At 41.7% G+C, this 13,962-nt stretch overlaps 1 protein-coding gene across 4 annotated transcripts; it reads right to left on the minus strand.

Annotated features, from left to right (window-relative positions):
- Window positions 1–278: 278 nt before the first annotated feature.
- Window positions 279–13,955, minus strand: DLGAP5 (DLG associated protein 5). Of its 4 annotated transcripts, none has more exons than XM_072115725.1 (19): window positions 13,834–13,955; window positions 11,809–12,063; window positions 11,505–11,716; window positions 9,484–9,561; window positions 9,198–9,324; window positions 8,657–8,746; window positions 8,367–8,425; window positions 7,195–7,493; window positions 6,979–7,109; window positions 6,768–6,897; window positions 6,057–6,142; window positions 5,016–5,176; window positions 3,923–4,015; window positions 3,353–3,575; window positions 2,928–3,117; window positions 2,577–2,637; window positions 2,249–2,492; window positions 1,198–1,259; window positions 279–684 (listed from the first exon to the last, which is right to left on the minus strand). In XM_072115725.1, exons 2-19 carry the CDS (start codon window positions 12,047–12,049, stop codon window positions 607–609), a joined length of 2,565 nt encoding a protein of 854 aa, XP_071971826.1. In that variant the 5' UTR covers window positions 12,050–12,063; window positions 13,834–13,955; the 3' UTR covers window positions 279–606. The 4 variants fall into 4 exon arrangements, with proteins under 4 accessions (XP_071971826.1, XP_071971827.1, XP_071971829.1 ...); XM_072115726.1 differs by having other exon boundaries at window positions 280–684; window positions 1,198–1,253; XM_072115728.1 differs by lacking the exon at window positions 279–684 and having other exon boundaries at window positions 1,027–1,253.
- Between the last annotated feature and the right edge of the window lie 7 nt (window positions 13,956–13,962).

Here is a 13,962-nt window from a genome sequence, read left to right on the forward strand (position 1 = left end):
TTCCCCCACACTATTGAATGACCTGACACGATACAAGTTCCAACCAATGTTCCATCAACTAGTGGGAATAGGACCCCCTGTTCTCCATGAGTGTCTGAATGCTGGGACCCCTACAATGTACTTTGTTACCTCCAGGTTAACAAAACAGTTGATACAAGCCCATTAAGACTGCGATACTAGATGATACATGGCGGGGAGGGGGAAGAAAAGAAAGAAAACCCATGACACAAGACAACAGGATTTAAAACTATTTACTACAGTTTCTTAAAGCTTATTTCACAAGTACAAATGGTATATACAAGTGCACTTGTTGAATTACATTTTATATAGCATAGCTCATACTAATGTAACACTAAAACGGACAGAGCTGAAAAATGCATACCAAAGTTTAAAAGATTATTTACAGAGCCAGAGCCATTTGCAAATGGTTAAATAAAATGGTAAAGACATCACATCCATGATATACATTAACAGCTTATAAAAGTGGATACAACTCTCATACTGAACTCACAAAAGGGAGTGCAACTCATGAATAACACACTGAACTTAAAAAAATAAAATATATGGGTTGGTTTCAAAGAGGCAAGTCACTTTTCCTCCAATTCTTCACTTCTCCATAGGTGAAAACATTATTAAGTCTGTAAGTGCCGCAGAAGTCTCAACCCTCATAGGCGAATCCTGAGCCTGCAAAGAAATACTTGAATTAAGATACTATAAGCAAAAATTCACCTTCTCCACTTTATAAGTCAATGCAAAAGTTAATTTCCCCAGGAGATTGCAAACAAGGTCATGGGTTACCAAGTCACATCTTAGGCCAAGGATGTAGAAGATAAAGAGGGTTTTCATCTAGACAGGGATGCTTCTATAAAATGGCAGATCTATACATGTCCCTACTATACGAGAAATCAACCTTTCCATTATAGCCAAGAACATTGTCCCAAGTTGTAGTTATTTATCGGGGTGTATTTGTTCCCAATCTCATACCGCTTAACAAAATTATAGAAGGTGAATAAATACCACACACTATTAATAGATAATCTTTTAATGTAGAACATAAAATAGATATCAAAAAAAGGACAAAATACACTGAATATATACAGAAAGCTTTAGTGTGCAACCTAATCGCTGTGTGGGAAGATCAGGATTGACACAACAGGGACACATTATATTCCCCGAGGTAATAAATCATTTCTCTACCAGAATTGGGGTGCAGTTTCCCAGAAAGTCGAGTGGATCGCTGGTGGTCTTCAAATCTGAAACGAAAAAAAATGGCAGTCAGATATGTACTGCAGAATTGTGATAATCTGCACATTAGTGCAATACGAGAGAGTGACCTTTATGCCAAGGCTGTACATTTAGATAGGACTAGATCATATCAGAAACAAGATGTAAGATACAGACAAACAAAAGTCTAGAACGTATATAGCCGGGTAACGGTACACCCAGGGCCCATCTTCTGTGGGACACATTGTACTTACTAGTAGTAAAATTTAAAAAAAAGGGGTTGTCTAGTAGATGCTGGTCCCATTACCACATCTGTACGTTTAGATGTACAGAAAGTATTCAGACCCCTTTAACATTATTTTTATCTTGTGAATTGTATGCACTGGATCAAAGTGAAATAAAGTTTTTTTTTGCTCATTAATTAATTAATGAATTTTTTTTAAACAAGAAAACTGAAATATCCAGAGTATTCTGACCCTTTGCTGTGACACTCATGTCCTGTATTGAGGCCTGCTAAGGTGTGGTGGAGGTCCTCCTTTATCATCTGCTTTGAGCTCTATTTGTAGTCTGGTCTGGTGTCTATATTAGCATTTGTAGAAATACAGCACTGTGGTTTTTGATACATCGAGGATTCTGGATGCTAGTGCAGCCCCACTTCAAGTTGAGTGGAATGACAATGTGGCCCTCGGATTGATAAACACTGTGCATCCCTGCCATACAGCACGTTAGGATACATTCACCTGGCACACTGTTCACCTCTGCCCTCTCCATAGAAAACAGCACAGTCGCAAATGCGGGAAAAGAACGAACATGCTCAATCTTTTCCCCCCAGTGTACAGCGCGTAACATGGGTGGCTCCGGGCCACCATTGCCATCTATGGGGGACGTATATCTGGTCGCAAATTTACAGCTGGATATGCGTCCCCTAGGTGGTCGTGTGAATGAGGCCTTACTTTAGCCGTGAATTTTAAACATTTGTGACTTTTGTGCCACCATTCCCATGCCTCCTCCCCACTATACATACCGTCATTTGGCACTGGTTCAGAGGTCTCCTGTACATAGGAAGTTTCTGCAGTAGGTACAAACTTTTCCGGGCTGCTCATGAAAACATCATCCACACCGGTCTCGAGGTCTGTCTCACAGCCATCTTGTGTGGTTTCACTTGCTGCTAGGTCTAAACTCTTCATAGGACCTGGAGACTCCTCGGCTCCCAAGACAACCGTCTGAGTTGGAACCAAATACCTTGACAGATCGACTTCTGCTGGGATCTGTGTTGAAGACAAGGTATAATATATCAATTGTACAAAATCTTTACTAAAAACTGGCAAAATCCATTAGAACTACAAACTCACAGGTTCAGTCTCTGTATTCTCAGGACATTGCTCTGTAGGATCCGATTCTTGATGCTGCAAACTGAAGAAGTGCAAGTCGTTACTGACCTTTATATAACGGATGTACCTCCACATAACAGGGACAATATATAACGGATGTACCTCCACATAACAGGGACAATATATAACGGATGTACCTCCACATAACAGGGACAATATATAATGGATGTACCTCCACATAACAGGGACAATATATAACGGATGTACCTCCACATAACAGGGACAATATATAACGGATGTACCTCTACATAACAGGGACAATAAACAAACAGGCTGATCTTCGGGATAGAAAGGGAAATCATGGCGCTTTACCTTTCTTCGTCTTCTATACCAAAGAGGGCTTTCCTAACAGGGGACTTGGCAGGGCTTGGACACTTCTCAGGTTTTGGGTCTTCAGCCGATTCTTCTACACCATTTGTAATTGGGGTTGCAGAGATCTTTACAATTTTTTGGGTTGATTTTGGTGTATTTGTTTGAGAAGAACTTCTCTTTGTTCTGAGACCTCAAGAAGAAGAGGAAGGTATTAGAGAATGGCTACAGAAACAGCACATCTTGTAATATAATAAAGATCTTTATATAGCGCCATCATATTCCATAGCACTTTACAAATTCTGTGGAACATATACAAATAAAATAAGACATTACAGAGTAATAACAGTCATAGGAAACAAAAAGGAGTGAGGGTCTTTGAGCAGGTTTCAGTATCTGGAGAGAATATAAAGTAAGGAGTTACTTACTGCCAGGCAGCTTAGCAGGACTCTCGATCCTGAAGAATCCAGCGTCAAATACCACCGGATCCACTTGCATGGGGATTATAGGGGCTTCTACTTCGGCAATTGGTTCCTCTGTTTTAACCCTATTTTTCATTGCAGCTTTGATGGCAGCAAGCCGACTTCTAGCAGCCGCCCTCCCGGTATCTCCTGCGCTCTGTTTCCCCGCTGCAACTGGAGCAGATTTTTTCTGCACAAGAGAGAAATAAAGGTTATAACATTCATCCCTTTACTTTAGAGGACCATAAAATTTTAAAAAAAATTATATATTTAGATTACTGGAAGTGTCAATTATTCCATTTCACTTGCAGTCACTGTCTGACAACAAGTACCCAGCATGACATATATACAATTCAAAATCCACCTTTATGTCCAATCTGTAGTAACATTCGTGGGCAATTTGGTACCATAACTGCTCAGTACAGGTATTTATGGGAAGGATTCTATATATAGTACCACTAATGCAGTTTTAGCACAGTTCGCATATATTGCCTACTTATTGAAAACCTGGTTTTTAAGAACTTTAAGACAACTTACCCGTACAACTTTTTTAGTTTGAACTGTATTCTGCTGCCAGGAGTTTTCTTCCAATTTTCCAAGATTAACAAATTTTTTACCCACATCTTCAATCTAAATATATATATATAAAAAAATAAAATAAATAATATACACACATTTTATGAGATACCATGCATTGTTTTTGTGCCAAAAGAAAAAAGGGACAGCTCGTAGAAGCAGAACTAGGCTGCCCCCTGGAGGGAAATAGGAAATGCATTTCCATAAACATCCCTTATTCACAAGGGTAAAGGTGTCAGGAACTAAAAATATATCGAAATCATCTTCCGTAATAAGAAAACATGCAATTCTAATAAAACAAATACTTTGACCTTATAAGACTTGTGGGACTTTTGCAGCACTTTTATTCCTCGAAAATATTGATGAATAAATTGCCGTTACCCATTTCCTTAGTATAAGAGGTTCCTCCCTACAAGGTCAGCAATGATTGGACCACATACAATACCCAAGTACCAACACCAAGCTGTCATTTTATTCATAAATTAGAAGGTGGAATAACAAATAGGATCCCGGGCGCAACCAGCTGTTAATAAAATTCCTTTTATAAGTTTATTAAACTAAGAGGCCCTGGCTAGTATGGCTGGCTATAGTCCATGCGACAGGCCAGGGCATCCCAGTCTTGCCAACTCTCTACCCCTTAGAGTGAAAGTGGCGTAAGAGGGATAAAGGCAAAAACCTTATGTACACGCTATGATAAATGTCCCCTAGGCTCCAGAATGTATGTGATCTAACCATCTATATCAAGTATTTAAAAAAAAAGCCATAATCAGATAAACGCCAACACATCACAGATCTTTCCATGATATCTTTATAGTCTCCACAGTTTTATATGAATATTCCTCCAATACAATGTGGTTGTGGATAAATTATTTTTTTTTTTTACACTTTAGTAATAATCTTCATTTATATAAATTCCACCAAAGCCCTTGCATAGCCCTTTACAAATCAGTATCTATGAGATTCAAATATTACATTTTACAACCTTAGAACCTTCATTCTATAACTTGTGAAAAAAAAAGAAACGTCAGAAAACCTATTGATCAAATCAGAATACCTGAAAGTAGATCATATCCCAAAAACCTTCAAGATCAGTGCATGTGGTTTCCTTTTCCCCCCGCTTAAATTCACAGTTATCAACAAGACCCTCAAACTGCTTAAACCGTTCGGTCATCAATAGTCTGGTCTGTCCGACTGTGGTTCTGATCAGATCTTTGGCTTAAGGAGAAAAAAAAAAAAAAAAAAAAAAAATTATCTACCGTAGAAAGAAAAAAAAAAAACACTACTACTTAAATGATTACTCAAGGCATTTTAGGACACTAAGCCAATTATATGTCCTAGGTTCTCCCACATTGCTATAATTAATCAATATACACCACCGTATCACTGTGGTAATCTTCTTATATTTGTTATCCATAACCTCTTACCTTCCAAAATAAACTAAGAATTGCTAATGAGACTTAAAGGGGTTTTCCCCACGAAGAAAAGTTAAGCAAGCTAGGCCGTGGGTAGGGCCCATCAGTGGGGGACCCTCACAGATCACAAAAACGAGGGGTCTGATTATTAGTTTTAAAAATTGAATTGTAGATGTAAGGAAGCCATGGGTAACAAATACAAGACGATTACCAGATGCCTGGATCTATGGGTAAGTGTCCCTGGTTTGTCATGCTGGATTGTGACAGCAGATTTCCTTTACATAATTTTGGGTTGACAAGGACGAACAATAAAAAGAGACCTACAGTTGACCACGGCTTTGGACTAATGTACAGTATATTTCCAGCAATTAGAGAGCATCACCAGAAGCCACAGACAGTCTGTGACTAGGAGTCCTCTGCAAGTCGGGCGTTCTTAAATTCAGAGACTTCCTGTACAAGATTCTAAAAGGTGGCAATGCAGGGCAATTGACATCCGATTAAGGGGTGACAAAGACATGAAAGACAGGCCATGTAATGGATAGATAATTCTGCTTCCAGTTGTACTTCATGTATAGCTTCTGTTGCTGATCAGTGCGCAGTCAAGGTGTTGACCCTACACCTATCAGTTACTGAATAGCCAAAAACCATTTAAAGTTGAAAACATTACAAGTTTTTTTTATTACCATCTTCTGGAATATCCATCTCTATCCTTTTATCCCAGTCGGCACACAACAACGTCAGCTTCTGGATCTCAGACTTCAAGATATCCCTAGTATAAAAATAATTACATCACAGTCAAAAACAATTATCCTGCAGGTGTGCTCAATAAAATAAATTTGTGCGATAGGTCAAATTGTGGATTTTTTTTTTCTAAAGGGAAATAGTCAGTTTCCCTTTAGAAACAGTCAGCAACTCCCATTAACCTAGCAGTCAAAGGAAATCTACCATTACCAAAAACTTAAAAACAAAACCTACAGATGCTCAATAGTCCCTCCTCTTCATCTTGATACTGGTGCTTGTCTTCTCGAACCTTGACACGCCAGGATCACCTAGAAAAAAAAAAAAGGGACATAATTAGCAGGCCGGAGCATGGGACAAGATGTTTGGTGTTCCGGGCTGCTAATTAGACACACCTCTCGCATGACATCACGCACGGCAGGGGGTGTGCCTAATTAGCTGTCTGGAACACTGGACATCTCATCCCCCCTCTCCGGACTGCAAATTATAAGTCTTTTTTTCTAGGTGATGCCGGCATGTCAAGATTATAGTAGACAGGCGGGTATGTGTAGGTTTTATTTTTTGACTTTTTGGTGCCATCTTAGCCAAATGGAAAAATCAGTTTATTACAGGAGCCTGGAAAACCACAGTACTCCGGTCATTCTCTGGCTTCTCACCTGAAGTATGGTACATCATGAGTCGGCTCCTCTGGCTGGGTGGTCTTGTTATCTTCCATGCTCTGCTCACAAGGTGGAGAAGACACTGCAGGACTCACTTGTTTAGCAGAATTAGCATCGCTTGAACACTCTAATTATGAGAAAGAAAGCAGTCTGTGAAATCAATGTTACACCAATGTTTGCCTATGTGCAGGTCTCTGTGCTGAAGTACCTTTATCTTCGGGTGACACATTTAAGTCTTGTACTGCCACTACTTCTGGAATCATGGGTGTTGGTTCGCTTGGGGACACAAGATCAGGCTGGTTTTCTTCAGTTTTGTGTTCTCGTGAAAACACAAAGCTTCTACAACGGGAAACATGTCAATTTCCATTACAGGACGAAAAACGGTAAGAGCACCATGTAAATACCAACTTCTATACATTATTACCTTTTATCATTAAGGGGGCTCCAAGTGAAAGTAGGGGTCAGAAATGCATTTGCCCTATTAGGCGTCATGGGCTGAAACATGAAGCTAGATAACCCATCCAATGGTTGAAAGACGAAGTTCTCTGGCGCAAAGGATGGCTTTCTTACATGTTCCACAGACTCTGACAATGAAGGACATTTGGCACTGCTTTCTTGGAGGAGAAGGGGCTCTGCCAATGAAGGACATTCAGGACTGGTTTCTTGGAGGGGCTCTGGATCAGGCTTTTGTACTTCATCATTAGATTGGTCAATTACAGGAGGCTATAATAAATTAAAGGAACACATGTTCAGTCTCAGTTTCCCAAAAATAAACCCCCTGAAAAGACCTAGTACAATTATTTTCAAGCTTAGAAATATAAGGCCTCCCCGAAAGTAAGACCTAGCGGCAGTTATCGCTACAGCTCCCCCCACGCCGTACATTAAAGGGGTATTCTCGTCTGGGCACTGACATTCAGTTTCACTAATCTTCCATATATAAACATTTCTTCAATTGGATGTTATTAAAAAAAAGTTCCCGTGTGAAGATAATTTCCTATAAATGTAGCCATGTTGTCCCTTAGAAACGAGATAGCTTCCTCGGATACGACCACGTCACACTCTGGCAGCGGTGGGCAGACATGCGCTATAGAGTCCTGCCCGACCACCTGGCTTCATAATCATTACCACAGGACGGCTGCGGGACCTGCAGTAACTCCCGGACATTTCATATACAAAACCTTTTTGTTTATTTGTGCAATCGCTCCAGCAGAGGTGGCCGTATCCGAGGAAGCCATCTCGTTTCTAAGGGACCAAATGACTACATTTATGGGAAATTATCTTCACACAGGAACATTTTTTTTAATAACATCTAATTGAAGAAATGTTTATATATGGCAGATTTATCAAACTGAATGTGAATGCCCAGACGAGAATACCCCTTTAATATTAGTAGATCATTTATATACAGCAAGAGGCTGTGACATGGGTGAAAAATTCAGGAAACTGGTCAGTCTGATGTAGTACACGATCCTCAAAACTTGTTCTCCTGCTTTAAGGAAAAACAGGCCCAGGACCATCACCTAACCTCAATCATGACATGATAAAAGATGATTTACAAAATCTACATCCATCCCCTTCAAAAAGTCACATTCTTACCTCTGGCTCAATTACTATTTCTGGGTGGGCCTCCTTTGTAGTCTTTTGTGGTTTAGAAACTGCAGAAACAATATTAAGATTAATGGACGGTGGAAGATATTTTATGAAGTCAATTCAGGTTTCATTTAGAAGAAGACAAAATATAGGGCCAGAAAAACACAAAGCATTGCTGTAAAATGTTAGAACACTCATGCACACATTATCCACTGTGGAAAAGTAAGGGTACCAGTAGTACACCTCTCAGACAATGAACAATGTTAACCAATTTTTTTTCTTCAGTAATCGATTACCTGCTGCAGTTTTCACTTTAGTAGCAGTCGGCAGCTTGGAGATGGCATTGGCAGCTGATCTTGTCGTTCTTGTAGTAGGAATGGCAGAAACTGAAGAAGAGGCATATATTGTGAGAGGCATAAAATCACTTTGCTGTGTTATCCCCCATATTTATAATGGGAGCAGCTGAAACTGGGTTACACTGTAGTGTGAGTGACTGCTCTAAATAAGGGACGTGATCTTTCCATGAATCACGGGCCATGCATTGTCTTGTATCAGTGGAGAGGACAGGACTCCTAGCATCATATTGACACAATACAACACTTCCTTACAGTTCCTCACTGCGGATTTGCAGGGACTCCTTGTCTCATTTATGTACTGTGGTCAGGCCATGAAACAGGACCCTGCATGACACTACCTTCACAGTCGGACCATGACAATGTGAATCGGCCCTTAGTTACCCTGCAGTCCTGAGTTGGGTGCTCACCGTGTCCAGCTATGCAGTTCCTTAGAGGGCATCTTGGTTTTAAATACATTTATTTTTTAGTTTTTGAATTTTACCTTTGCTTTCATTCTTCTTTACAAGTGATGTCTGTCCACGGCCTTTTGGAATTGTGCGCTCTACAGGGAGTTTGTGGGTGAGCACGTTTGCCTGTTCTACAGGAAGTTTGTTGGTCAACACATTTGCCTGTCAACATCATAAATATTTGTGTGTTAGACCATTATAACCTTCTGTATATGTAAAGCATAAGCAGATATGCATCTTATTAATTCTATACACATGCAAATGCTACAGCTATAGAAAGTAGAGAACTCTGTACAAGAACAATAACCCTACTGGATTTACCTGAGCCCGGGTCCGGGTAGTGGGAGGTTCTGGTTTAGCTGCAGACCTCGTAACTCTTGTGACTCTGGTTGTTGGAGGCTAAGAGATGAAGCAAAGAACATTTCAATATCAAAGGGCAAAACCTCCAGGAGCACAATGACTAAATAACACTACATTTATACAAAACGGCACAATTTGCAATCACCACACTGATTATTAGCCTTTATTATTATAAGCTCAGTCAAAAAAGGGAATAGAGGCAGTGCCCGGGTTACGTACAAGATAGCTTCTGTAGGTTTGTTCTTGAAGAGGACCTGTCACCTAAATTTTCGGCACTTAGGAGCTGCTTACTAAAGTAAGCAGCTCCTAGTGCTTGATCAAACGCCGCAGTGTTAGAGTGATAGTGTTACCGGAAACCTCCGGTAACGCAATCAAACACTGTGGCGGGTACAGTGTAATCATCGGACAGCTTGCAAAGCTGTCAGATGTATTCATGAGGGGGTGGTCCGATGCGCTGCCTCTTCCCCGGACCGCCCCGCTCGCTCCATAGGCCGACAGTGACTGCCGCGCGCTAGGCGTCAGTCACCGCCCCTGGCCATGCCCCAACCCCGCCCCCTCATGAATTTGCGAGCTTTGCAAGCTGCCCAACAATTACATTGTACCCCACCGCAGTGTTTGATAGCGTTACCGGAAGTTTCCAGTAATGCTATCATTCTAACACTGCGGCGTTTGATCAAGCACTAGGAGCTGCTTACTTTAGTAAGCAGCTCCTAGTGCCGATAAATTGGGTGACAGGTCCTCTTTAAGTTGAATTTGTATGCAAGTCAAAACTGTATATTTTAGAATTGTAAATCCAGACAAGATTTGTTTTGGCCTCTGTGACAACTGGATATTAAAAAAAAAATGTTCGATTGTCATAAGAACCAGGACTAACAAAGCTCCATTGCAGACCCCTTTAATAACTGTTATAGCTGTTTATTGTAGCCTAGGGCTAAAATACAGTAAATTACCAAAATCCAGAGGTCCGTTTGTTACTATGGGTCGTCTGCAAGTCGGGTACCGTCTGTAAATATTTGTAGAAAGGCACAAGGTGTTGTGGTGGATGGTAGACACGTGTTACCATAGTACCTGGCCTTGGTGAATTTAGCATAGCTTCAATGGAGCATAAATCAGGGGTAGGTTTTTTTCTGGAGTAGCCAAAGTGCTGGGTGGGATGGCTGCTCCCATGCTTAAAGCCCTATGTAAACCCAGTAGTGTCACGTGAAGCTGTGTGTGTAGCTCAGTGGAGGTCAGAACCAGAGTTGAGCCTTGCTGTATGGGCAAGTCTGAGGACTAATAAGGTGCACCTAACCCAGGAGGCAGTGAAGTACGGTGCTGTGCCTGTTAATGTGTACTGTGCTTAAAGGGAACCTCTCACCAGGTTACAGCAGCCCATTGTATTGCAAATATGACTATTATATGAGGAGCTGCGTGAACTTGCCTGCAAAGCCGGGTTCTGCGCAATCACTGCCCAACGGTCTCTACTCCAAAACCAGAGCTCTTGCCCAGCTTTGCGGACGTGTTAACTTATTTTCAGCTTCTCATAGCTGCAAGCTGAAGATGTATTGGTAGGCTGATCGAAAGAGGCTACGGGGCGTTGAGTAGCCGCACCGTGTAGCCTCAGCTCCGGCTACTCCACGCCCCAGTAGCCTCTTTAGTAAATTTCCATATTAGGGCCATTAAAGGATAGCCCTAAAATAAGGCCATCCTGCTATAGATTAGAGGAACCTGCCACCGGATGTAGGAAAATCAGTGGTGGTAGGTTTCCTTTAACGCACGCCCCGAATCATTTCATTAGCTTTTTCCCTTTTTTTTTTTTTTTGGGGGGGGGGGGGGGGGGGGGAGAAGTGGGAATTATGGGTAAGGAAGAAGCTTGAGCATGGATAACAAGGTATGCCTTAAACAGCTACAAGTCATCTCGCTTTGGAAGGCCGCAAATGTCCCCCATAACCAACATTTGCAGCAGTAGATGCGGGTGTATACAAGACATGAAGAAGAAATACCTTCTCTTGGGGCTTTACTTTTGCTGTAGTCTGCTTAGTGACGTTAGGAATCAGAGAGATTTCTGGCTTGTAGATGCCACACTTGAAGACGCCTTTACTGGCCTTTTCTCTCTGTTCCTTCAGTTTCCGCAGCTGTTTTTCCTCTTTGAAGCGCTGCAGCATCGCACGTCGCTCTTCTTTGATGATCTGCTCTTTAGTTTTACTTTGATTTGCTACAAGTAAGAAACCAGAAAGCTCAAAACGTCCTTACATCTACTGCAGAAGAGAGTTTGGAGTTTATATTCTTATGTTCACTCAGTCTTACCCAGCTGATTATCGGGTCCTTTCCCTAGACAGGACTCATTCCCCTCCTCTACAACAGTCAGCTCCCGATCCCTCGCAAGGGACACATTGACGTCGGCCAGCGCCAGGCCCCTGCTCTTCCTGAACTCCTTGTGCCGGTTCTCCTTCTGTGATATGGATTTTCGTCGAGCAACTTTGGCTCTTAAATTTTCTACACTCATATCTTTTTTATATCGGCCGGCAAACTGAGAGCGAACGTCCATTTTTGTATTGTTACCTAGAAAAAAAAACAAAAAAAAAAACTGTTGCCGTTGTCCTGGATTGGTAAAAATGGGGCACGTTATGACATGTATGAAATCAAAAATGCTCCAAGTCAGTCCATGTTTGTAAAGTAAATTTGTGTGCAAGTTAAAGGGGTTGTCCAGACAAGCTTATTCCTATTCTCATGGATCAAGAAGTCTGTTGTACCCCAAATAACTAGAGCAACTGCTCTTCTGTGCAATAGACTGTGAATGGAGAAGCAGTGGGCACACGCAACCTACCACTCCCAATTCATATGGGAAAGATTGGATTCCATACTCCATGGGGATTTACATCTCTGGAACCCCCATAGATCAGTAAGAGAAGGGAAAACTTGTTGTTGTTACTGGACAACTCCTTTAAGTACCTATTATGGCAGCAACGGCAAACCTTTTAGGGATAGCGCCCAAACTACAACCAAAATCCACTTATTCATGGATAAGAACTAAATATCTACGTTCGAAACGCAAAGGTCGTCTGTGATATGCAATGTAACCTTTTTGTTTTAATGGAGTAAAGAGAATTTTTAAGCAAGTTTGAGTGCCGCTCATATTCTACTCCCTTCTTTGGGCATTACTTGGGTCTCCGACAAGCCTCTCTCAAGACTCGTGCACCGGGACTACGCAGAGGATTTCACTCTCCCATCTATGGCGGCCCATGTAAGCGAGCGGACAGCTCTTTAAACTTTTTTGTATTCTATCTTTCAATCGTATCAGCCCCGGAGGCCACCAATACAGTTGACAGAAGGAAGGCAAATTCAGACTCATTGTAGCTTCTTTCCAGGGTCTCTCTGTAGAGGAAGAATGCTGGGTCCAGCAGGGGGCCCTCAAAAGATATTGCAGTTCTGTTAACCCCTTCTCACTTTTCCCGCAGTTCCAAACACCCAATGAAACGTTGCTTTAAAATAGCGCTGAGAGCAGCATCTCTTAGGGACTGCCACCTCTGTTACCCGTGCCATGGGTTTGCCACTACTGTACTATGGCAATAAAACCAGGCTACACACAATGACAACTGGCAAGTTTATAAAGTAGAACATAACGGCTCTGCAGCCAGTTGCTCTTCGGATGCCAAAGAAAAGGGCTTAAAAAAAAAAATAAATAAATATAATGTGGACAGACTAACTATATACTAGGAACAGTAGGGTGAATGGTAAATAAACATTAAAATGGATTGCCAGGATAATTACATCCTTTACAGTTAGTACAAGTTGATCTAAAGGGAATGAACACTGAATCCAGGTGGTCAGACAGAATTCAATAGCAAATCTGACACAACCGCTGCCAGTGTGGTCGTATCCATGGACGACATGGGAAATTAACTGCATACAGTTAGATTGTTTAAATATTATGTAACTGAAGACATGCTTGAATATGTCAGATAAATGAAATGTGAACATCCAGATGAGACGCAGATGGAATAGATGATACAGCAGTGCGGCATCTTCTGTATACAGGGTCTAGTCCAGGATCACAAGTTATTACACACCACAAGATCCTCCAGCAAATAGAACCATTGGATCCAGCTCTGCGGGATGATCACAACTCCCTGAGTATGAGAGCCCATAAACAGGTCCATCTACACAGGACCCTCACCACCGGGGATGCAGCTAATAGATATACAACACACTGGTAACAGACATCTCATCACCTGCAGCACATACAGCAGAAGCCGCAGCACGTCTGCACAGCGTCCTAAAGACCTGAGCGAGAAGAGGCTAAACAACAATACACAGCCGCTGTACACTCACCCGACTCCGCGACACCAGACCCGCACCGCTCCCGCACTCTCTAAATTCAAATAGCCGGAAGCTCTACTCCATTGGACAGGATGCAGCGCTCTGATTGGCTGGCGTGCGGCCACTAGGAGGCGGATATTT

The sequence above is a fragment of the Engystomops pustulosus genome, chromosome 7 (genome assembly GCF_040894005.1).
Source record: "Engystomops pustulosus chromosome 7, aEngPut4.maternal, whole genome shotgun sequence".
Lineage (NCBI taxonomy): Eukaryota > Metazoa > Chordata > Amphibia > Anura > Leptodactylidae > Engystomops > Engystomops pustulosus.

Bases quoted from the DNA above. Each gene is read 5' to 3' on its own strand.
- DLGAP5 (XM_072115725.1), bottom strand. From the start codon at position 12,049: ATGGACGTTCGCTCTCAGTTTGCCGGCCGATATAAAAAAGATATGAGT. The intron at 9,562-11,504 runs GTATTTCTTCTT...TTCATCTCTTAG, and splicing joins AAGTAAAGCCCCAAGAGAAG to CCTCCAACAACCAGAGTCAC. The intron at 685-1,197 runs GTAGAGAAATGA...ATTTCTTTGCAG, and splicing joins GAAACTGCACCCCAATTCTG to GCTCAGGATTCGCCTATGAG.